The sequence below is a fragment of the Rhinatrema bivittatum genome, chromosome 4 (assembly GCF_901001135.1).
Source record: "Rhinatrema bivittatum chromosome 4, aRhiBiv1.1, whole genome shotgun sequence".
Lineage (NCBI taxonomy): Eukaryota > Metazoa > Chordata > Amphibia > Gymnophiona > Rhinatrematidae > Rhinatrema > Rhinatrema bivittatum.
In genome coordinates this window covers 15,165,103-15,187,466 of record NC_042618.1, presented here as the reverse complement: position 1 = coordinate 15,187,466, position 22,364 = coordinate 15,165,103, and the positions used below count along the sequence as shown (strand labels likewise).

The 22,364-nt window shown below is 46.0% G+C and overlaps 1 protein-coding gene across 6 annotated transcripts in view; it reads right to left on the bottom strand.

Annotated features, from left to right (window-relative positions):
• The window catches only part of SPATA7 (spermatogenesis associated 7), a 191,367-nt gene that overhangs the window by 4,424 nt on the left and 164,579 nt on the right, over positions 1 to 22,364 (bottom strand). For all 6 annotated transcript variants that reach the window (XM_029597738.1, XM_029597739.1, XM_029597743.1 and 3 more), the window contains 3 exons: positions 12,718 to 12,787; positions 7,381 to 7,502; positions 5,732 to 5,791 (listed from right to left, as the gene is read on the bottom strand). In XM_029597738.1, the coding sequence (XP_029453598.1) occupies positions 5,732 to 5,791; positions 7,381 to 7,502; positions 12,718 to 12,787 (252 nt within the window). The remainder of the gene's footprint in view (positions 1 to 5,731; positions 5,792 to 7,380; positions 7,503 to 12,717; positions 12,788 to 22,364) is intronic.

Genomic DNA, 22,364 nt, shown 5'->3' with positions numbered 1-22,364 from the left:
TCAACAATATACACACAGGAGTGAGCATACAGACCATGCTTACAGGCCTTCTGTGCAGAAGCACCATAAAAACGTTTATTAATGATCAAAGTTGTCCTGTTATATCCTATTGTATAAACAATACTAGCTCTCAGAATGCAGGGCTGTATAATGTTTGCATCTGTAATTTTATGCAGCTAGTAAAGAACAACTATATAAAACTATCTTTCCTTAAGTCATTTCATCTGGCAATTGAGCAAATATTTTCTTTTGTTCTTTGCTCTGAATCTTCCTTCTTTGGATCTCTCAAATGGAGTTAATATTTGCCTTCAGACATAGAAGATTGATGGATTATGGATTTATATTTTATTTGTATTATACTGTACTTCCTTTGAGAGTATAACTGTGAAGCAGTCATCAAGTCAAACTAAATAAAAATGGCATTTTTTCTTCTTTTTGTTTTGTTCGTTTGTGTCTTCATAAAAGGGATATGCATTTATGATTTCATGATATTGGGAACATAAAATAAAATAAAATTAAAGTGCTTCTTAAAATAAGAACATAAGAAGTGCCACGCTGGCTCATTCCAAGGTCCATCAAACCCAGCATTTCATTTCCGACAGTGGCCAGTCTGGGTCACAAGGACCTGTCAGATCCCCAACAGTTGATCTGTTTCTTATTGCTCACTCCCAGGGATAAGCGCTTTCACATTTTCCCTACCCCAGAGGGCTTACAATCAAAAGGCCCTACACGTGCAAATCTCCTGGTGCACAATGAAGAATGACTTGAGCAAAAAAGGGGTGGCCCGGGGGCAGGGATCGGACTGGCACACACCTGCTGCTGCTGCACGGCAGAGCGGGTAAGTAATGAAACAAAAAAAACGTGAGTCAGGGGAGTTTTAGGGGTCGGGGCGAAGAGGGGGAAAAGGGAGGCAGGTTAGCTAGGGGGTTGAGTAAGTTCCCTCCCGGTCCGCTCCTTTATTGGGCAGGAGCAAGTTGCGCGCACTCTGCCGGCACGCGATCCCCTGGCACAGCGGCAAATGACAGCTGTACCGGGGGCCTCTAGCCCCTCCCTGCCCCTTTCCCGAAGCCCCGGGACTTACACGCGTAGGTCTTTGAAAATCTGGCCCAAAATGAGTTACAAGAGAACTGACCCAAGTAGTTGGGTAGAGTTGACGTGGTTTTTTAAGATGTGCATAAAGAGCGCTATTTTCAGCTCTCTCTTTGTAGCTTGCAGGCCCACAGGGACTTCCTATTCACTGGTTTGCAAGCCTATTTGCAAAGGGAACCTCCTCCCCCTACCCCATCCCATCCCATGGAGTTAGCCCTTTGAAAATCTCGCAGCAGCCATTGCAGCAGGGATTTCTGTACCACACAGAGTAAGCAGGGTAAACAATGTGCAGGGATTTCAAAATCCCCCTGCATATTTCTTTTGGCCAGCCCTAATCCTGCCCCCAGCTCCACCTCTTTTCTCTGGGGAGGGAGCAATATTCAATGTTTTATTTCCTTACAGGTAAATATCCATTTACATAGAAAATGAACTATGACTTGGCGGAAGAGAAACAGAGAAACATTTATTTATTTTTTTTTTATTTATTTGAGTTTTTCTATACCGGCATTCACGGAGATTCGTATCATGTCGGTTTACATAAAACGGGGGGTGATCAATACATTATAAACGTGTATAAATATAACATGAGGGTTATATTTATATGACAACATGACAACAGAAAGACCACATCACCTCTCCAGTCTGCCCATGCACATCAACTGCTCAGCACCACAATCCCTACCACTCCTTCAGAGATCTCCTGGGCCAGATTTTAGTAGGTATGCGCGGGCGTAGATTTGCGCACACAAATCTATGCCCGATTTTATAACATGCGCGCGCAGCCGTGTGCGCATGTTATAAAATCCGGGGTCAGCGCGCGCAAGGGAGTGCACACTTGTGCACGCCGAGCCCTAGGGGAGCCCCGATGGCTTTCCCCGTTCCCTCCGCCCCCCCCCACCTTCCCCTCCCTTCCCCACCCCTCAGCCCTACCTAAATCCCCCACCTTTATTTTCTTATTTACGCCTGCCTGCCAAGTGCCGGCGCGCGATTCCCTGGCACGGCTGCTGTGCCGGAGGCCTCGGCCCCGCCCACTCCCCGCCCCTTTTTTCAAGCCCCGGAACATACACGCATCCCGGGGCTTGTGCCCGTCGCTGGGCCTATGCAAAATAGGCTCGGCGCGCGTAACCCTTTTAAAATCCGCCCCTCTGTGTTTATCCCGTGCCTTCTTGAATTCAGATACCATCCTTGTCTCCACCACCTCCACAGGAAGGCTGTTCCATGCATCTACTATCTCTCTATGTCAAGAAATATTTGCTTAGATTACTCCTTAGTCTATCCCAGTGGTTCCCAACCCTGTCCTGGGGACCCCCCAGCCAGTCGGGTTTTCAGGATATCCACAATGAACATGCATGAGAGACATTTTGCATGTTATGGAGGCAGTGCATGCAAATTGTCTCTCATGCATATTCATTGTGGATATCCTGAAAACGTGATCTGTTTGTAGCATTTGAGGACTGGAGTACACCATCACTGCTCTAGGGTATACATGTTTAGATCTTTAAATCTGTCCCTATATGCTTTAGAACAAAGACCTTTCACCATTTTATTACTTGCCCTCTAGACCTACTCCATCCTGTTTATATCCTTTGGAAGGTGCGATCTCCAGAACTGCACGCAGTATTCCAAATGAGGTCTCACCAGGGACCTATACAGGGGCAATATCACCTGACTTTTTTCTACTAACCATTCTTCTCCCTGTGCAGACAAGCATCTTTCTGGCTTTTGCCATCACCTTATTTACCCATTTTGCCATCTTCAGTTCACCAGATATGATCACCCCTAAATCCCATGCTTGCTTAAGAATAATTTCAAACCCTATACTGTAGCTCTCTCTTGAGTTTCTGCAGTCATACGGGTAGATGTTTAAAAAGGTGTGCGCAGGGGAAACGGGGGTTACGTGCGCAGCCGGGCCTTGCGTGCGCCGTGCGTAGTTTAGAAGGGGGCCTGGCCGCGGGCATAACTCCTGTTATGTGCAGCAGTGCCAGGCCGAAGGAAAAGGGCATCCAGGGGGGCGGGGCTGGAGGTGGCGGCATGCGCAAGTTGCTACTGCTCCAACGGAGCAGTAAGCAATGAAATAAAATTAAAAAGAAACGGGAGACAGGGTTTCGGGAAAGAGGAGGAGGAGGAGGAGGGGGAAGGGGAAGGGAGGTTAGGGTAGGGGGTAGCTAAGTTCCCTCCCAGTCCATTCCTTAATTGGAGCGGACGGGGAGGGAACTGGGGAAGGCCGGGATACATCGGCACGCAAAATTTGCAAAATTGTACCCCCCCCCCCTTGTGCGCGTGTGTGGTCCAACGATTTTAAACACGCACACCGGTACGCGCATGTTATAAAATCGCTGCGTCCATGTGCTCATGCCGGGAATCGCTCGCACGCACCTTTCAAAATCTACCCATATGCATTTTTTGGCATTAAATCTTAGCTGCCAGATCCTAGACCATTTCTTGAACTTCACTAGCTCCTTCCTCGCTTTCCATACCTTCTTGGCTGTCTATCCTGTTGCAGATCTTGGTATTGTCAGCAAAAAGATAAACCTTTCCCGATAATTCTTCCGCAATGTCGCTCACAAAAAAACATTGAAAACAATCAATCCAAGAACTGATTCCTGTGGCACACCGCTAGTAATGCCCCACTTCTTGGAGTAAACGCCATTTACCATTACCCTCTGTCACTTTAGGGCACGCGAGGAACCATGTCAAAGGGCTTGCTGAAATGTAAATACACTACCATCTAGTGCTCTCCCTTGATGAAACTCACTGGTCACCATCCGATGCATTCTACAGATTTACCTCTAGTAAAATCACGCTGCCACAGATCACACAATCCACTGGATTTCAGAATCTGCATTATCTTCTACTTTAGCAGCAATTCCGATAATTTGCTCACCTAGTTCCAAGCATCCATCTTGCTTCCACTTTTGAGAACAAGAACCACAGGCACCCATTTCCAGTCCTCTGGGCCTACTCCAGACTCTAAAGAAGCATTGAAGAGGGCAGCCAGCAGAGCTACCAGAACTTTTCCAAGTTCCCCTAATACCCTTGGATGTATCCCATTCGGCCCAATCGCTTTATTTAAATTTAGTTAACTTGATCACGAATACAGATTTCTGAAAACTGACGAAGTTTACCTCACTTTCAGTCCTGTATGAGACCATTTTATATGGTCCTGGCTCCTGGCCCTTCCACAGTGAACACCTATTTGTTAAATCATTTTCCTTTTTTCTTGGCAGCCTCTTTGTATTCTCTCTCTTCACCTCTAAGACTTACAATGCCACTTTTGCATTTATTCCTATCACTAACATATCTTAAAAAAAAAAAAAAAGTCTTGCCCTCCCATTTTACCATTGCATCTTTGCTTTCCTGAGGAATTTCTCAGCATCTCTTAGCTTTTTTAGATATGGGGGCTTGTCTTCCTCTTTCTGCAATCTCTTGTAGTTTATGACCGCTAATTGTTTTTTCCTTACCTCTTTTCTCCCTTTCCTTTAGCTGCACTTGTTGTTTTGTCGATTGATCTTCCACTTCCTCTCGATTTTCCCATCCAGTTAACAATACCTTGAGGTTCTCCCCTCACTTTAATAAAGTTAGTTTTCCTTAATTCTAGGACCCTCACCTTTGAATGAGTCTTCATCTCCTACGCTCTACTATTAAACCACCCCATCCAGTGATCACTGGATCCCAGCTGAGCATCCACTATGACATCAGAAACACTTTGAGAAACACCAGGCACCCACAGAAAACTGTTTTGAGACTTGCTCCCTTAATGATAAAAAATTTTGCAGCAACTAAAGTCCATTCTGCAAACATTACCTGAGCAAGGACAGGCCCTCGGGAGTCCCAAAAGATGGCAGCTTTACACTTCACAAGTATCATCTCTACCAGCTACTTTGATGGTTCTTTATGTAAACATTATTAGTGTTCTGTGTCTTACTTAGCTTTAGAAGACATTTTATTTACGCTAATTTCCAACACTGTGACAAATGTATACGGCTACAAATATATTTTCGATGACCAAAAAGGATTTTCTTTCCCATTTTGTGTCTAGGAGAAATGCTCAACACATCTGTCCCTAGGTGATGCGCAGGCTTTGCAGACAAATCCTGAGAACTCGCAGATCTTTCCTGCTCATGCCTGTCCCCAGCTGCCAGGCTCGACGAGATATCTTTCTATGTGCTCCTTTGCATGCTGGGTTTGATGGATTGGCTTGGAAATGAATCCAGGTTTATTTAGTCAATTTATTTTAAATTTAGGTGGAAAGCATGATTAAGACAAAGCCTTTTTCACATCAATTTTACTTCCCAGACAGTTACAGGGCTTTATTTTTCTTTTTATTAAAAATGGATAAAATCAGAAGTTAAAAAAAAACAAACAGATAATTATGGATGATTCAGATAATCACAGTGGAGCCAATTCAAATCCTTTCTGTTGGCTGTGCGTGCACACACAGACTCTCTCTGCCTGCCATGGCAATGTGAACATGTCTTGTGCAGCGAGCACGTGGGATAGTTACCACTTCTGCTGTTCTATGTACTTCTGAAAACTCTTGTGATTGCTTACTAAGCAGACATGCATCTGGGTAACAATGATACACATCACTATTGACTATTCAGTTTCATTTAGGAGTTAAAATAAGCAAAAAGATACCTACTCAATTTTGATTTTTCTCACTACAGGAGAAGGTGACTTCAAATTATTAGAGGAAGAAACTCTAAATTGAGGAAAAATAAAAGTAGGCAACATTATAACAGCAGTATTTATATGTACAGATCTTTCTGTATAATTTAGGTAACTAAACTACTCTTTGACACCTAATCTATAGCCTTAATAATAGAGACAGAAGAGTGGAAAACGTACAGTTCTGAGGCTACTATCAGGCCAATGTAAAGATACAGTTTGGATGAATTTTCAAAGGAGCTACGCACATAAAAGAAGCACATTTTGTAGTACTGTTCAAAAGGCCATTTACTGTATGTGCATAAATCCTTTTGAAAATTACCTCCTTTGCTTCCAGCAATAAACTAAAGCATCAGGAGTGCGCCAATTTGGAAATGTGAGCACAAACCTAAATTAAAATGTGTGCTCTCAGCCTTTTATATAAGATGAACGCACATTTTAACTCAGGGGAAGGGGAGCCTCTTCTTACTTCCTGTTAATCAGTACAAACCAACATAAAACGGGAGAAAAAGCAGCAGCAGCAAAAGTCCAGAGTCACGGCCCTCACTCTGTCCCTATGCTCCTGAGTTTGCCTCCTCCTTCCCATCTCTGATTAAGTACCATAAATGAGAGGAGTGGGGAGAGGAGAAAAATAAAATAAACTCAGCCCAGGGCAGTAAGGATAGGTTCCATGTGCCTAAAACACCTTTTATGCACAAAAATCATGTTTTGTTCACATAAAAGATGTTTTATGCGCATAAATCTATTTTATGCATACAAATCTTTTATGTGCACACAATAAGATTTCCAAATTACAGTTCCCTGGTTTGGAAATGTAACTCCTGGAGCAAGCTAATTTGACTCTACCTCTGATCAGGACTAAACTTTCCTGCATTAAGGCATGAGGAGTTAAGCTTCTCTGCAGTGAGGGGCAATAGCTAATGCCTTCATTAGCGTGGGATTTCCATGTGAGAGTGCTCAGCAATATGCATAGTTTGATGCACACATCTTTCTGGGTGAAAACCTCATTGCTGCATTGGGAGTAAAGTATGAGCACAAAAAAAATGTGTGCACAACTGCGCATAAAACTCTGTGCTCTGCCGAACACACCTTCTTGCACTGGGTCCTAGAACAGGTGACTTGGAAAAGGAGAGTCATAGCTGCATTATGTTAATTATTGAATGCAGAGAGTTACTTGTAAAAATAAAATACAATTTCAACCACTTCTGCCTTTCTGGGTGAATTTACAGAAAAACTGTGTTGCAATCTGGCAACGTCAAGTTCAATACAATACTTTCTGGTGATCTATTGCATTACTTGCCCTAAACATTTCTGACTCGTACTCTTTCTTGTCTGGAAGTGTAAGTTCATTTTCAGTGAAAAACAAAAGGATCTAACTCAAACTGACTTAATCTCCAGCGTCTCTGCAGTGGGGAGCTGGTTGCTCCCTTGGAATATATCTTCTGCTGATTATGGGCAAAGCAGAAGGCCTACAGAGATGAAGCCAGTGCTGTTCTCTCCACATCTGGCTAATGTACATGCTAGTGTTATCCTGTTCTGTACACTGAATGCTATCTGGGCAAGCCGAAGCATTCCTCAAATATATAAGTGCCTGGGAAATGAGTGCTGATGGGGATGATGTACCTAGACAAAGAATACTGACGATCACCTAGCTCATCCCACCCTGGCGAATTCTCTGAAGCTTGGAAAGAAACGATCCTTTCATCCATGTCCTTTGCAGTCAGCGCCTCCTCAGCATGTTCATCCTACGACACACAGACTGCGGTGAGTCATCAAATCTCCAGAGAGGAAAAACAAAAGCAGCTGTGAAGAGGAGTCAGTCGGTGAAGTGCTTGGGTTAACCAATCTGCAGATATAATTCAGTTACCTTCTTTTACCCCATTAGGGAAAAGAATCTGATAATTGGTTTTCGGCCTGGATTTCCCATATTTGAAAGAGCACAAAACACAGCAATGGGTGGTACATTATTCACCCTTACTGAAGCAGCATGCAGTTTAGGGTATTATTCCCAAGAGCTCTAGTGTTTGCACATCTTTGCTTCATTTCCTAGAAGGTTAGACTGACCTCCATGTAAATTAATCTGCTGGAATTTTAGAACTCTAATTGTTTTAGTTTCTAATAATTATGATGCTTGTGGTCATCCTCCTCCCTACAAGCTGCATGATCTCACTGGAGAACAATGGAAGCTTCAAGGGAAGTCTGCATGACATCTATAAAGATGTCACTAGGAACTAAGCTGAGATGTGAAACCAGACTGACAACCTTTAACATTAACACAGCATCTACAGAGAAAAATGTGTTTATATTTATAGACCGCCTTCCTTGCACAGAAGTGCAAGCCAAAGTGGTTTACAATTAAAAATACATATATACATAAATATATCATAATACATTATCAACAATTTTGCATTCTAATAGTCACAACAATGAGTCACATGACTTTTTGCAAGGAGATCCCTAAAGCTCTAGAAATGACAAACCTACTGAGGAGGACTTTAAGCTAGGATCGTTGGGAATGGCCTTAGGTAAGTAAAAGATTAAACATTTGTAGAAAAATGGAAGAAAAGGGCAATATCTGGAAAGCTATGTCCACTAATGCTCATGGTATGGTAAATAAAGTCCCGCATCTAAAGGCATTCATGGAAGAAGCTAATTTGGATATAGCAGCTGTCACAGAGACATGGTACACATAAAGCATGACAGGGATACAATCTATTCAGGAAGGGCAGGGTAGGAAGCAGAGCACTACATGTAAAACATTATTTAAGCAACAGAACCGCAGGGCTTTAAAGGTAAAGATGGAAAGATGGAATGGATCCATCAATTTATATTGGTGTAATATACAGACCTCCATCACAGACAGAAGAAATGGATAGAGACTGAATGGTGGATATTCACAGAATTGCTATAAAAGGGGAGGTGGCTCTTGCGAGGGATTTCAAACTGCCGGATTTGATTAGGACATCCCGACCGTGGTGTCTTCTAGAAGCAGGGAGATCCTGGATTCTGTGCAAGGAGAAAACTGTTCTGTCAACTGCTAAAGGAGCCCACACGGGAGGGGGCAATATTAGACCTGGTGCTTACCAACAGGGCCAGTATCTTTGATTTTGTAGTGGATGATCATCTGGGATCCAGTGACCACCAGATGGTGTGGTTCAGTATTAGAATACAGGAAATGAAGGTTCATTCCAAGGTGAGGGACAAAGACTTCAGGAAAACTAACTTTGATAAAATGGGGGACTACCTCAGGAAGTCGTTAGATGGATGGGAAAATTAGATGAAGTAGAAGAGCAGTGGGAAAAACTAAAAGGAGATATAAGAGCAACTGACCTTTTTGTTTCAAAAGAAAGTAAATGAAAGAGGGAAAAGAGTCCACCATGATTTTCTAAGAAGTAGCTGAAAATGTTGGCGTTCATGAACTACAAGAGTTCACATCGATATCTGGAAAAGCTAAGAGAAGCTAGGAAAGAAGTCAGGAATACAAAAATTCAAATAGAAGAAATAGTAGCAAATACAGTAAAATGGGGGAGACAAGACATTTTTTGGATATGCTACTGACAGAAGGAAGTGCAAAAGTGAAATTGTGAGAGGCGAAGGGGAGGAATATGTAGAGAATGAGCAGGAAAATGTTTATTTTATTTTAAGAACATAAGAAATTGCCATGCTGGGTCAGACCAAGGGTCCATCAAGCCCAGCATCCTGTTTCCAACAGAGGCCAAACCAGGCCACAAGAACCTGGCAAGCACCCAAACACTAAGAAGATCCCAAGCTACTGATGCAATTAATAGCAGTGGCTATTCCCTAAGGGGTAGATTTTCAAAAAACGCGAATAGGCGTACTTTTGCTGGCGCATCAGGCGCAAGCAAAAGTACGCTGGATTTTAGTGGATACGCGCGGAGCCGCGCGTATCCACTAAAATCCTGGATCGGCGCGCGCAAGGCTATGAATTCTGTATAGCCGGCGCGCACCGAGCCGCGCAGCCTTCCCCCGTTCCCTCCAAGGCCGCTCCGAAATCGGAGCGGCCTTGGAGGGAATCCTCTAACGCCCTCCCCTCACCTTCCCCTCCCTTCCTCTACCTAACCCACCCGCCCGGCCCTGTCTACACCCCCCCCTTACCTTTCTCCGGGGATTTACGCCTCCCGGAGGGAGAAGTAAATCCCCGCGCGCCAGCGGGCCTGTTGCGCGCCGGGACGCGACCTGGGGGTGGGTACGGAGGGTGCTGCCACGCCCCGGACCGCCCCGGGCCGTAGCCACGCCCCCGTACCCACCCCCAAAACGCTGCCGACACGCCCCCTAAACGCCGCGACGACCGGGCCCGCCCCCGACACGCCCCCCTCGGAGAACCCCGGGACTTACGCGAGTCCCGGGGCTCTGCGCGCGCCGGTAGGCCTATGTAAAATAGGCTCACCGGTGCGCAGGGCCCTGCTCGCCTAAATCCGGGCGGATTTAGGTGAGCAGGGCTCTGAAAATCCGCCCCTAAGTCAACTTGAGACAGGATCGGACCTGATAGAAGAGCACTTGATAAATAGTCGTTAATGGACTTCTCATCCAAGAACTTACTCAAACCTTTTTTAAACCGAGCTACACTAAGGGCCTCATTTTCCAAGCACTTTACCGCGTGCGATAAATCAGTCAATTGGTATTCAGGGGGCGGAGCATATGTAAAGCGGGAACCTGTGTATCGTGTGTGGCAAAACAGCCGCAGTGTTAGCGCGGCTAATAACTACAACTCCAACCTCGTGTTATGGGCCTGAAAAAGATTACCGCCATCCACGATAGTCCCAGACAGCCTGTTTCGGGGGGGGGGGGGGGGGGGGGGAGAGAGAGAGAGAGAGAGAGAGAGAGAGAGAGAGAGAGAGAGAGAGAGAGAGAGAGAGAGAGAGAGAGAGAGAGAGACAGACTTACTATAGTGCCTATGCCCTACATAGGTATTTTAACCCCTATGGGAGGGCCACCTACTAACTCGGGGTGGGGATTAGGTATGAGCGTCGGGGGTTGGGGCCACTTTCGCATTCCACATGAGACCTACGGACTGAACAGTGGTCTCTAGTGCAGATTTGCTGGCCGTCGGAGTGAGGACGCTCACTCCAAGTGGAGATTTGGCCAACATTCTCTCCACCTAGCATGTTGTTGCCCAGGTAGAGTGTCCATCAAGCTAGGTAGAGAGAACGTTGCCCAAACCACTTCTTGGAGTGAGCGTCCTCACTCCGACAGCCAGCAAATCTGCACTAGAGACCACTGTTCTGTCCGTAGGTCTCATGTGGAATGCGAAAGTGGCCCCCAACCCCCGACGCTCATACCTAATCCCCACCCCGAGTTAGTAGGTGGCCCTCCTATAGGGGTTAAAATACCTATGTAGGGCATAGGCACTATAGTAAGGCTCGCTCTCTCTCTCTCGCTCGCTCTCCCTCCCCCCCCCCAGGAGCCTGAAACAGGCTGTCTGGGACTATCGAAATATTGTGCACCGTGATAAGAGAAACCAGCAATTATCGTGCACCGTGATAAAAGACTGAAAGAATCATCATGCAGTGGGAAAACATCGCGTGCGGCGCTAATGTTTTCGCGAATGGCGAAAACATCGCCGCACACGATGTTTCCCCACTGCACGAAAGAAGCCTCATTTGCATTGGTAATGCCCCCTAATGCGTTACCAATGCGATATTGGAAAATAAGGCCCTAACTGCACTAACCACATCCTCTGGCAACAAATTCCAGAGCTTTATTGTGCATTGAGTGAAAAAGAATTTTCTCCGATTAGTCTTAAATGTGCTACTTGCTAACTTCATGGAGTGCCCCCTAGTTCTTCTATTATCAGAAATAGTAAATAACCGATTCACATTTACCCGTTCTAGACCTCTCATGAATTTAAAGACCTCTATCATATCCCCCTCTCAGCCATCTCTTCTCCAAGCTGAATAGCCCTAACCTCTTCACCCTTTCCTCAAAGGGGACATGTTCCATCCCCTTTATCATTTTGGTCACCCTTCTCTGTACCTTCTCCATCGCAACTATATATTTTTTTAGATGTGGCAACCAGAATTGTACACAGTATTCAAGGGGGGGGAACCTCATTTCAAAGCTCGATGCTGTGACATGGTTGCCAGAGCAGGCAGGGAAGAATTCACTCCAGCATCCCTAAACAGTGGCTCTGTCAAACCTAGCCTTCCCATTGCCACAAAATTGCTATTAGTCAGGCCCGGCCCGCCCCCCCGCACTCGGTCCCAGGCACACTCCCGGCAAACGTTTTGAGTTGCTCTCACCTGAACCTCCCAAGGTAACACGCCCTGCAGAGCACAGTGTCTCTCCCATGTTTTCCCCGTCAACACCATAATGAAGCCGTGTGCTGCAGCTGAAAAAGCAACCCCACTAAGAAAATTCCTTAGCAAACTCCCCTTTCACTGGGCAGACTGAAGAAAACTGTCCCCTGCAGCTATAAATCGAGTTCCAGTGCTGCCGTGGTTACTGCCGGCGAGCAGCAAATCTGACCCTGTCTGGCTTTTAAAAATTTTTTTATTTTAAACGGATAGCACAAAAAGCTTAAAACTGCAGCTCCCCTTTATTAAAACAGGCAAGGAGGAGGAGGAAGCTCCCGGTGCCTTATCCTCTCTTTTGTCTTTTCTACTTGCAAAGTGCTGGGAACCCTCTCTCAACTGGGGGAGGGAGAAGCTAGTCTTTCACCTCAGGAGCTCTAAGTAGTTTTCCTGCATAAGCCAACAGGCTCGAGTACACAACAATAGATGCTTGCCTATCATCTACTTGATGCAGAGAATAATGGAGCATGGGGGTATATAAGGGATGTCTCTATCTCCTTGTTGGAATGCATAATCCTTTGATCTGGCCTGGTCTGCCTGGATGAAGAGAAAATAACATTACCCCGAGAGAGAGACAATTGTGCTGGCACTATGCACGGTAGATTCACTATGGTTTGTACCTATATCTTGGGTAGCAGGATAGTATTACCTCATCTACAGCCCAATGAGACTCTTCTAGCACATCTTTCTTCTCAGGCGCCACAACATGTTTTCTAAAACTGTGGGATTTAAAAAGAAATGTGTTAAACTTCTCAGTGTGCCGTAATGTTGCAAAAACAGCATGATGCCACATACGACTGTAAATATCTTCTCTCTCTGTTTTCAGAAAAAAGGCTGGACACAGGTCTCTCTGCCCATTTCACCAGAATGCAGGGACAGAAGAGTCAGTAGTAAAGCAAATGTTGCTTACCTGTAACAGGTGTTCTCACAGGACAGCAGGATGTTAGTCCTCTCATATGGGTGACATCATAGGATGGAGCCCAATCACGGAACACATTTGTCGAAGTTTCTAGAACTTTGACTGGCACCTACTGGGCATGCCCAGCATGGCACTAAACCTGCAGCCAGCAGGGGTCCCTCTTCAGTCTTGTTTAAAGCTACAGGAAGTGCCGAAAAATAAAATAAGATAACATAAGAACCCAACACCGCGGGGCTCGAGGTTTCGTGAGGACTAACATCCTGCTGTCCTGTGAGAACACCTGTTACAGGTAAGCAACATTTGCTTTCTCACAGGACAAGCAGGATGGTAGTCCTCACATATTTATTTATTTATTTATTTTAGTTTTTTCTATACCGGCATTCGTGAGAGTATCACATCATGCCGGTTTACAATAAACAAGGGTGTGATGAAAGGTATAGTGAACGAAGTAAATAACAGGTGCTGAACAGTTACAGTTACAATAAAACAGGGATAAGTACAACTTGGAGCAGAGAAGTGATAGGAAAATTAACATAATACATATGGGTGAGTACCGAGCTGAGGATGTCCGAGAAATACATCAAATGTACCCAAGATGTGCAATAGGCACAAGGACCGGGGTGGAATTTGGTAGAGGGCATACTGAACCCTAACGGGCAGGCGGAAGGGTGTTGGTACATCAAGTTGTAAAAAGGTTGCGCAAGACAGACTGGCCGAAGATGGAATCTTGTGTTCCGGCCTTGTCTAAGCAATAATGGACTGTAAAGGTATAGAGAGAACTCCAGGTAGCAGCCCTGCAAATGTCAGGAAGCGGCACCGATCGTAGGTGTGCTATTGAAGTCGCCATGGCCCCCAAAGAGTGTGCTTTAACACGGTCTTGAAGTGGAATGCCTGCTTGCTGATAGCAAAAGTATATGCAGTCTGCCAACCAGAAGGAGAGAGTCTGCTTACCCACAGGCTGCCCCAATTTGATGGAATGGAAAGAGACAAATAATTGAGTGCTTTTCCTGTGGGCAGCTGTACAGTCTAGATAAAAGTCTAGAGCCCGTTTGCAGTCAAGGGTATGCAGAGCCTGTTCTCCTGGATTGGAGTGGGGCCTGGGAAAGAAGGTAGGTAGTATAATGGATTGATTAATGTGAAACTCCGATACTACCTTAGGTAAAAACTTAGGGTGAGTGCGGAGTACTGCCCGGTCCTGCAGAAGTTTAGTGTAAGGCGGATAGGTAACTAGGGCTTGTAACTCACTAACTCTGCGAGCAGATGTGATTGCCAAAAGAAAAATCACTTTCCATGTGAGATAGCGAAGATCACAGGATTGGAGAGGCTCGAATGGTGGCTTCATGAGCCGACCCAAAACCAGATTGAGGTCCCAAGAAGGGGCTGGAGGGCGTAGTGGAGGCTTGAGGTGAAGCAAGCCTTTCAGAAAACGTGTTACGAGGGATTGTACTGAAATAGGAACCTCCCCGACACCTTTATGGAAGGCGGCCACCGCACTGACATGCATTCTGATGGAGGAAGTTTTTAGACCTGATTCTGACAAGTGCCAGAGATAGTCTAGAAACTTTGTGGTAGAACAGGTGAAGGGATCAAGGGATTGAGAAGAACACCATGACTTAAACCTGTTCCATTTGTATAGGTAAGACTTTCTCATGGAAGGTTTCCGCAAAGTAATCAGGACACGGGAAACTGGTTCAGAAAGGTGAAGACTCGTGGTGCAGATGCCAGGCTGAATGGGAGCACTCGGCATTGATAGTGCTTGGGGCCTACTAGAAATCTCAGGAACCTGCGATGAGATGGATTTATCGCAATGTGTGTGTACACATCTTGGAGATCGAGAGAGCAGAGCCAGTCTCCTCTTTGCAGAAGAGGAAGGAGGGAACCCAAGGTTACCATCTTGAACTTTTCTCGTTGGAGGTACTTGTTGAGGGCACGTAGGTCCAGAATTGGACAAATGCCTCCCGATTTTTGGGGGATTAGAAAGTATCGGGAATAGAATCCTAGGCCTTGCTGAGAGTAAAGTACTGGTTCTATTGCTCTGGACTGGAGGAGGAGGGAGACCTCCTGCTCCAGGAGTAGTGAGTGGTCGGAAGTTCTCCACGCTGGTAGAGGTGGAGAGTCCGGTGGAATGGAGAGAAAGTTCAGGCGATAACCTTGAGAGATTATGGTAAGGACCCACTGGTCTGAGGTGATTGTGTGCCACCTGTTGTTGAAATGGCATAATCAACCTCCCACTGGTATCTGAGGCAGTGGAAACTAGCTGCTGTTCTCTATGCAGGAGTCAAAAACTGGAAGCAGGGCCTAGCTGAGGAGCTGCTTGTGGCTTTTGTTTACGAGGTTGATGAGACTGGGCCTTTTGGAAAGGTCTCGTGGAATGAGTCCTAGACTGTGGTGGATATGACTTCTTTGGACAGCAGAATGACTTTTTAGTATCCTTCCTGAAAGACTGTTTGGAGGAATACTCGGAGGGCATCAGAGAGAGCTGGCGAAGGGTCTCATGATGGTCCTTGAGTTCCGCTACCGTCCGCTGAATCTGTACCCCAAACAGATTGTCTCCTATGCAGGGCAGATCAGATAATCTGTCTTGTACTTCAGGGCGCAAGTCCAAAGATTTAAGCCAGGCCCATCTTCTTGCCGAAATAGCAGTTGCAGATACCTGGAAGCGGTGTCAAAGATATCATAAAAAGATCTTATTTCATGCTTCCCTGCCTCGAAACCCTTGTGTACTAGGGTTAGAAGTTGTTCCTGGAATTGCTAAGGCAGGGACTCTGCAAAGTCCTCTATCTGCTTGAATAAGACCCTGTGGTACTGGGTCATATATAGCTGGAAGGAGGCGATCCGAGAGATAAGCATCAATCCCTGGAAGACACGCTGGCCAATGGCATCCAGGAATTTCTGTTCCTTTACCTGGGGGAAAGGAAGAGTGGGGTTTTGATCTTTTTGCCCTTTTTTGAGCAGATTCTACAACCACAGATTGGCGACCCAGCTGAGGTTTCTGGTATCAGCTTTTCTGTTGACTGGAGCAACAGAGCCAGGGTATTCCCAGTTCTTTTTGAGGAGATCCAAAAGAACCTGGTGAATAGGGATGGAGGTTATTTCCTTGGGAGCATCCAGGAATTGTAACAGCTCCATCATTTGATGTCTGTCATCTTGTTCAGTCTGCAATTGGAAGGGAACCAATTCAGACATTTCCTTCACACAATTTTTGAAGGATAGGTCCTCTGGAGGAGAACGCTTCCTGCTTTCAGTAGGAGAAGGTGGCAATGGCAAGTCATCGGTGTCTTGAGAAGAATCGTCGGTCCATGTGTCATAGGGATCAGGACCTGCCCCTCCAGGAGCCTGAGAAGGACGGGACGATGGTATTCCTGAAGGTCCCGGTCTAGGTTCCGAAGGCATCGAGGGAAGTGCTGGAGGCACCAATGAAGGCATCGAGGGCATCGATGGATGGATCGGTGGTGCTGATGGGCGCATCGGCATCGATGATTGAGGCATTGGAAGAACTCCCGATGGAGGAATGCGGAACGGTGTTTCCCCTCCCAATGACAGGGTAAGTGGGGAGGGCACCGGAGCCATCGGTGACCCAGGATCCATCGGTGGAAAAGCGGCTATAAGCACTTCCATCTTCGAGAGCAGCGGTGCCAGTGCTGCCGGAATGGGATTCGGTGGTTGGTTCTACAATCATATATATATATATAAATATATAGAAATGACGGCAGAAGAAGACCAAATGGCCCATCCAGTCTGCCCAGCAAGCTTCGCACTTTTTTTTTTTCTCATACTTATCTGTTATTCTTGGCTCTTAGTAACCCTTTGGTTCTATTTCTCTTCCACCCCCACCATTAATGCAAAGAGCAGTGTTGGAGCTGCATCTAAGTGAAATATCTAGCTTAGTTAGGGGTAGTAACCACCGCAATAAGCAAGCTAAACCCATGCTTATTTGTTTACCCAGACTATGTGATTCAGTCCTTGTTGGTTGTTTTCTGTATATAGATCCACTTTTCTTCATTCCCCCTGCGGTTGAAGCAGAGAGCTATGCTGGATATGCACGAAGTATCAGACTTTCTCCCCTGCCGTTGAAGCAGAGAGCTATGCTGAATATGCACGTATCAGACTTTCTCCCCTGCCGTTGAAGCAGAGAGCTATGCTGGATATGCACGTAGTATTAGACTTTCTCCCCTGCCGTTGAAGCAGAGAGCTATGCTCAGACTCCAAGTTCCTCCGACACCGGTTTCAGTGTCGGAGGAACTTGGAGTCTGTGCATCGCCTTATCTATGGTCTCCTGAACCATCCAGTCCAGTTCTTCACGGAGACCTGGAGCAAGCAGCCCCAGCTCCGGAAGGGAAGAAGGAGGCAGAGGCATAGCCAGAGGGACCACCTTTAAAGGCTGACTTGCGGCTCCCGATACCCGTCCGGGTGAGGGTTGCCTCAGTGACCCAGTCGCAGAAAGGGTCGGTGCCTTTTCTGGACGGGGTTTCTTCGTTGGCGGCGAGGTCGATGGCGAGGTCGAAGATTTTCCTTCCTCGATGGTCCGAGACTTGCGGTGTCGATGCCGATGTTTCTCTCTACAATCCCCTTGGTCCTAAGGGGATTGTAGAGAGAAGGCCGAGAAGTCGTCGACGCCGGACGGTCACCGGCTGGTGGCCGATACTGGCGCGAGGTGGACGTTGCCGGTTCAGACGACGTCGATGCGATATATGGCGTAGGAGTTTGAGAACGGAAGAGAACGGAACTTCCATTTTCTCCATTCTGGCCTTGCGACCTTTTGGTGTCATTAAGGCACATTTGGTGCAAGTCAGGACATCATGCTCGACCCGAGACACATTACACAGACTTTATGCGGGTCTGTAATGGACACGGTGCGAGTACAGTCTGGGCACCGACGGAACCCCGATGCCATGGCCTTTGAAAAATGTAGCCGTGGTACGGTCGATGGCCAGTAGGCCACGAGGGCCAAACTCGACGGGAATCTATCGAAACCGGGTAAAAACTTACTGGAGTACCGCGGAGTCAAAAATTCGAAGGAGGGACCCCTGTGGGGTATGAAAGTTTTTAGTAATTCCGTGAGGAAAATTCCTGTCAGGAATCTCTGTGGAGCTCCTTAACCTGCGTGGCTACTGCTGCGCGGAAAAAAGAAGACTGAAGAGGGACCCCTGCTGGCTGCAGGTTTAGTGCCATGCTGGGCATGCCCAGTAGGTGCCAGTCAAAGTTCTAGAAACTTTGACAAAAGTGTTCCGTGATTGGGCTCCATTCTGTGATGTCACCCATATGTGAGGACTACCATCCTGCTTGTCCTGTGAGAAGGAGCATTTACACTTGAATACAGGTAGTCCAGCACAGTTAATGCCAATCGAATGATCTCTCATTATGTTATTTTAAAAGATATATTTTTTTTTAATTTTACATTTTATTGAAATTCATTTTTGCACAAACCTCTCATATAAAACTTATTTACCAACCAAAATATTTACAGTAGTTAATCAAGCAAATTCTCTCTTACCATATCATCATTTTGCTAATGCATCATCCTTGTTTCTCTTCCTCCTAGCACCAATGTGATGTAATTTGTGGTTCATCTTTCTTTGCCCTGATCTGCTCGTTTTGGATCACCTAATATATATGATTTTGCGGACCTTAAAATCTGCTGTATGTGTGCGCATGTTGAAAGGATGGGGCTTAAAAAGAGAAAAACTGAGACTAGCAAAACCCCAAGCAAACAAAAAGAAGAATGTATCTAATTTAAAAATGTAGCTGGAATGGATTCATACAAGTCAGTCGCATTAACGCTGGATTATCTTATGCTCCTATTTCCCACCTGACAGGAAGGACTCATGCACAAACTTCATGAATGTGCATGAAAGAAAAATATATTTGGTGTTAATGTTTGTTTTTTGAGGAATCTGTTTTGATTTTGCAGACCCATACTATTCCTGCTTCCTAACCAGCAGCAAAGAGTGTACATAACAGTTGGTAAGGAAATCTGAAATCATTGTAACAACTTGAGGAGACAATACAGAGGTACTTCTGACTCATTCCACATCTCTCAAGCTCTATGCAAACTACGCAGAGACCAGAGGATGAATGCTGATAAGTAAAAACATAAACATGATAGCAGAAAAAGACCATATGGCCCATCCAGTCGGGCCATCCACCCAATTAATTTAGCTTTTATAATTCCCATCACTCCCTCAGAGATCCCCTGTATTTATCCCATGCTTTCTTGTATTCAGATACTGCTTTTGTCGCCACCATTTTCTCTGGGAGGCCGTTTCATACATCCACCACCCTCTCTGTAAAGAATTATTTACTAAGATTACTCGAGTCTACCCCCTTTTACCCTCTTCTCCTGACCCTATGATCTAGTGCCCCCTTTCCACTGAAAGAGGCTCGCCTCCTGTGCATGGAAACCTTTGAGATATTTAAATGTCTATAAAGCTCCCCTATCCTGCCTTTCCTCAAGTGCAGCGCTTCTCAACCAGTGTGTCGCCAAGCACCGGCAGGTGTGTCGCGTGCTCCCGGTCTCTCCCACTGCTCTTCCTTCTCTGCTGCCGTTGCCACCAGGCTATCAGTACATTCAAGCCCAGTGAGAATGGCAGTGGAGGTAGAAGAAGCAGTGGCACCTGTGGCTGGCCTTTTCTTCTTCCTGTGCCCCCCCCCCCCCCGTGAACCGGAACAGGAAGTGATACGCAGTGCGCGGGAAGGAGAAAGAGCCGTGCCGCGTGGAAAAATAGTAGCGGCGGCAGCAGCATTGGCCCCCGAGCAATCGAAGCAGCCAGTAATCGGGAAAGGAGACAGCAGCATGAGCCTCCAGTGGCCAATGGGATTCTTCTTTCTTGGCCTGCGGGGGCTGGAGGAGGAGGCTGCTGCAGCTACAATTTGTACTGGGGGGGGGGGGGGGGGGAGAGGAAGTGAGTGAGAGAAAGAGACAGAATCAGCCAGTCTGCCTGTGTGTGATTGAGAGCATGTGCGTGATTGAGAGAAACTGGTCAGAGAGCTGATGTGTGTGTATATGTGAGAGACAATGAAAGTGACTGCTCAGGGAGATGACTGATGTGTATGTGAGAGTGTGAGACATTAGACAGGGAGGTGACTGATTTGTGTGTGTGTGAGAGAGAGAAAAAGCATGGAAGTGAGAAATCTGGGTATGTGAGAAAGCATGGGCATAAGAAGCCTGGTGTTGTGGGGGTGTGTGTGAAAGAAAGCATGGGAGTGAGAAGCCTGATTATGTGAGAGAGAGCATGGGAGTGGGAAGCCTGTGTGTGTGTGCATGCATGAGAGAGAGAGAGAAACTGGTTGGTAAGGTGACGGTGTGTGTGAGAGAAAGAGACTGGTGTGTGTGAATGTGAGAGAAAGAATGTGATTCAGGAAATGAGAAGCCTGTGCACGTGGAGAGTGAGCATGGAAATGAGAAGCCTGTGCATGTGAAGAGAGTGAGCATGGGAGTGAGAAACCTGGGTGTGTGAGAGACACAGCATAGGAGGGAGAAGCCTGTATATCTGGAAGAGAACATGGGCGTGGGAAGCCTGTGTGTGTGTATGCATGAGAGATCAGGTGACTGGTGTGTGTTTGTGTGTGTGAGAGAGAAAGAAAGTGATTATGGGAATGAGAAGCCTGTGCATGTGAAGAGTGAGCATGGGAGTGAGAAACCTAGGTGTGTGTGAGACACAGCATGGGAGTGAGAAGCCTGTATATCTGAAAGAGAACATGGGAGTGGGAAGCCTGTGTGTGTGTATGCATGAGAGAGGTCAGGCGACTGGTGTGTGTGTGTGTGTGTGAGAGAGAAAGAAAGTGATTATGGGAATGAGAAGCCTGTGCATGTGGCGAGAACAAGCATGGGAGTGAGAGACTGGTGAGTGTGTGTGTGTGTGTGACAAAGAGAAAGTGATTATGAGAGTGAGAAGCCCATATATGTAAGTAGAACACGGGAGTGGGAAGCCTGTGTGTGTGTGTATGGCATGAGAGAAACTGTTCAGGAAGGTGACTGGTGTGTGTGTGTGAAAGACTGTTTGTGAGATGATTGGTGTGTGTGAGAGACAGAAACTGGTCATGGGGGCATGACTGGTATGGGGGGTGTGTGTGAGAGAAATGGGCACTAAGGAAGAGGACCATGAGTATAGAGCTTAGCTTCTACTGCTGCTTCTGGTGTGTGCCACAGCCTGCATGTAAGGGGAGTAGGAGAGCTGCTGGAGGGGATAAGTAAAGGTGGCTTTTAAAGTTTATTTTTCTTGATTGACTGCCATTTTAATTATTTAATATTATGTGATGTCTGTTTTTTTGAAATATTTTATTGGTGTTTGGAGAATGTTTAATAGTTTTTATGAGTTTTTAATTGTTGGATGTTATTCTGTTCATAGCTGTTTTGAAACATTTATTCTGCTTATTAGTATAGTTTTACAATTATTTCTGTGTGGGGATCTATAGCTGCTTGCTAGTTCTATTTTCCTAATAAGAGGTGTATTGGTTTTTAGTGTTGCCTTTTCATAGATAGGGTTGCTCCTGTTTGAGTGTATTCCATAATACAGGTGTAACTGTGTGCGGATTAGTTTATGTGCATTACTACAGATCCTGGGAGTATGTTAGGTCAGTTTTGTGTCTGTTACCGAAATGAGATATTTTACTAGCATGTAAGCATTTGTATCAGTCTTATTTGTTGTGTTTTCTCAAGAGGACATGCATTGGTGGTAAACTGCTGTCTTTTCATAAGTAGGGCTATTGAGCCTGGAAGTAGAAGGAGTTTGAGTTGCTGTTACTGAGATGACACCAGAACCAGAATATCTTTTTTGTAGGGTGAGTAGTATGGGGAATGTCATAATTCTGCTTTACATCCATTATTGTGGGTCAGGGGGGTTCCCGTGGATGCAAACTGTATTTTTACATCTAGCCCCGTGAAGATCATGGGTCAGTGTGTCATGCATGTGAGAACCATCTGTCAGGTGTGTCCCGACAGAAAAAAGGTTGAGAACCACTGCTCTAGGGCAGTGGTTCTCAACCTTTTTTGCACCAGGGACCGGCTTCAAGCAAGACCATTTTTCCGTGGCCCGTCAGGGCGGGGTGGGGGTGGGGCAGGGGTGGGGCTTTGGTCATATGGGGGCGGGGTTATGGAGGGGTTGGATTTTAGTGCACACATCATTTGATTATGACATTTATAATGTGAATGTGACTCAACTCACCATAGGTTCTCACATGCATGACACACTGACCCATGATCGTCACGGGACTAGATGTAAAAGTACAGTTTGTATCCACGGGAACCCCCCTGACCCACAATAATGGATGTAAAGCAGAATTATGACATTCCCCATACAACTCACCCTACAAAAAAGATATTCTAGTTCTGGTGTCATCTCAGTAACAGCAACTCAAACTCCTACTTCCAGGCTCAA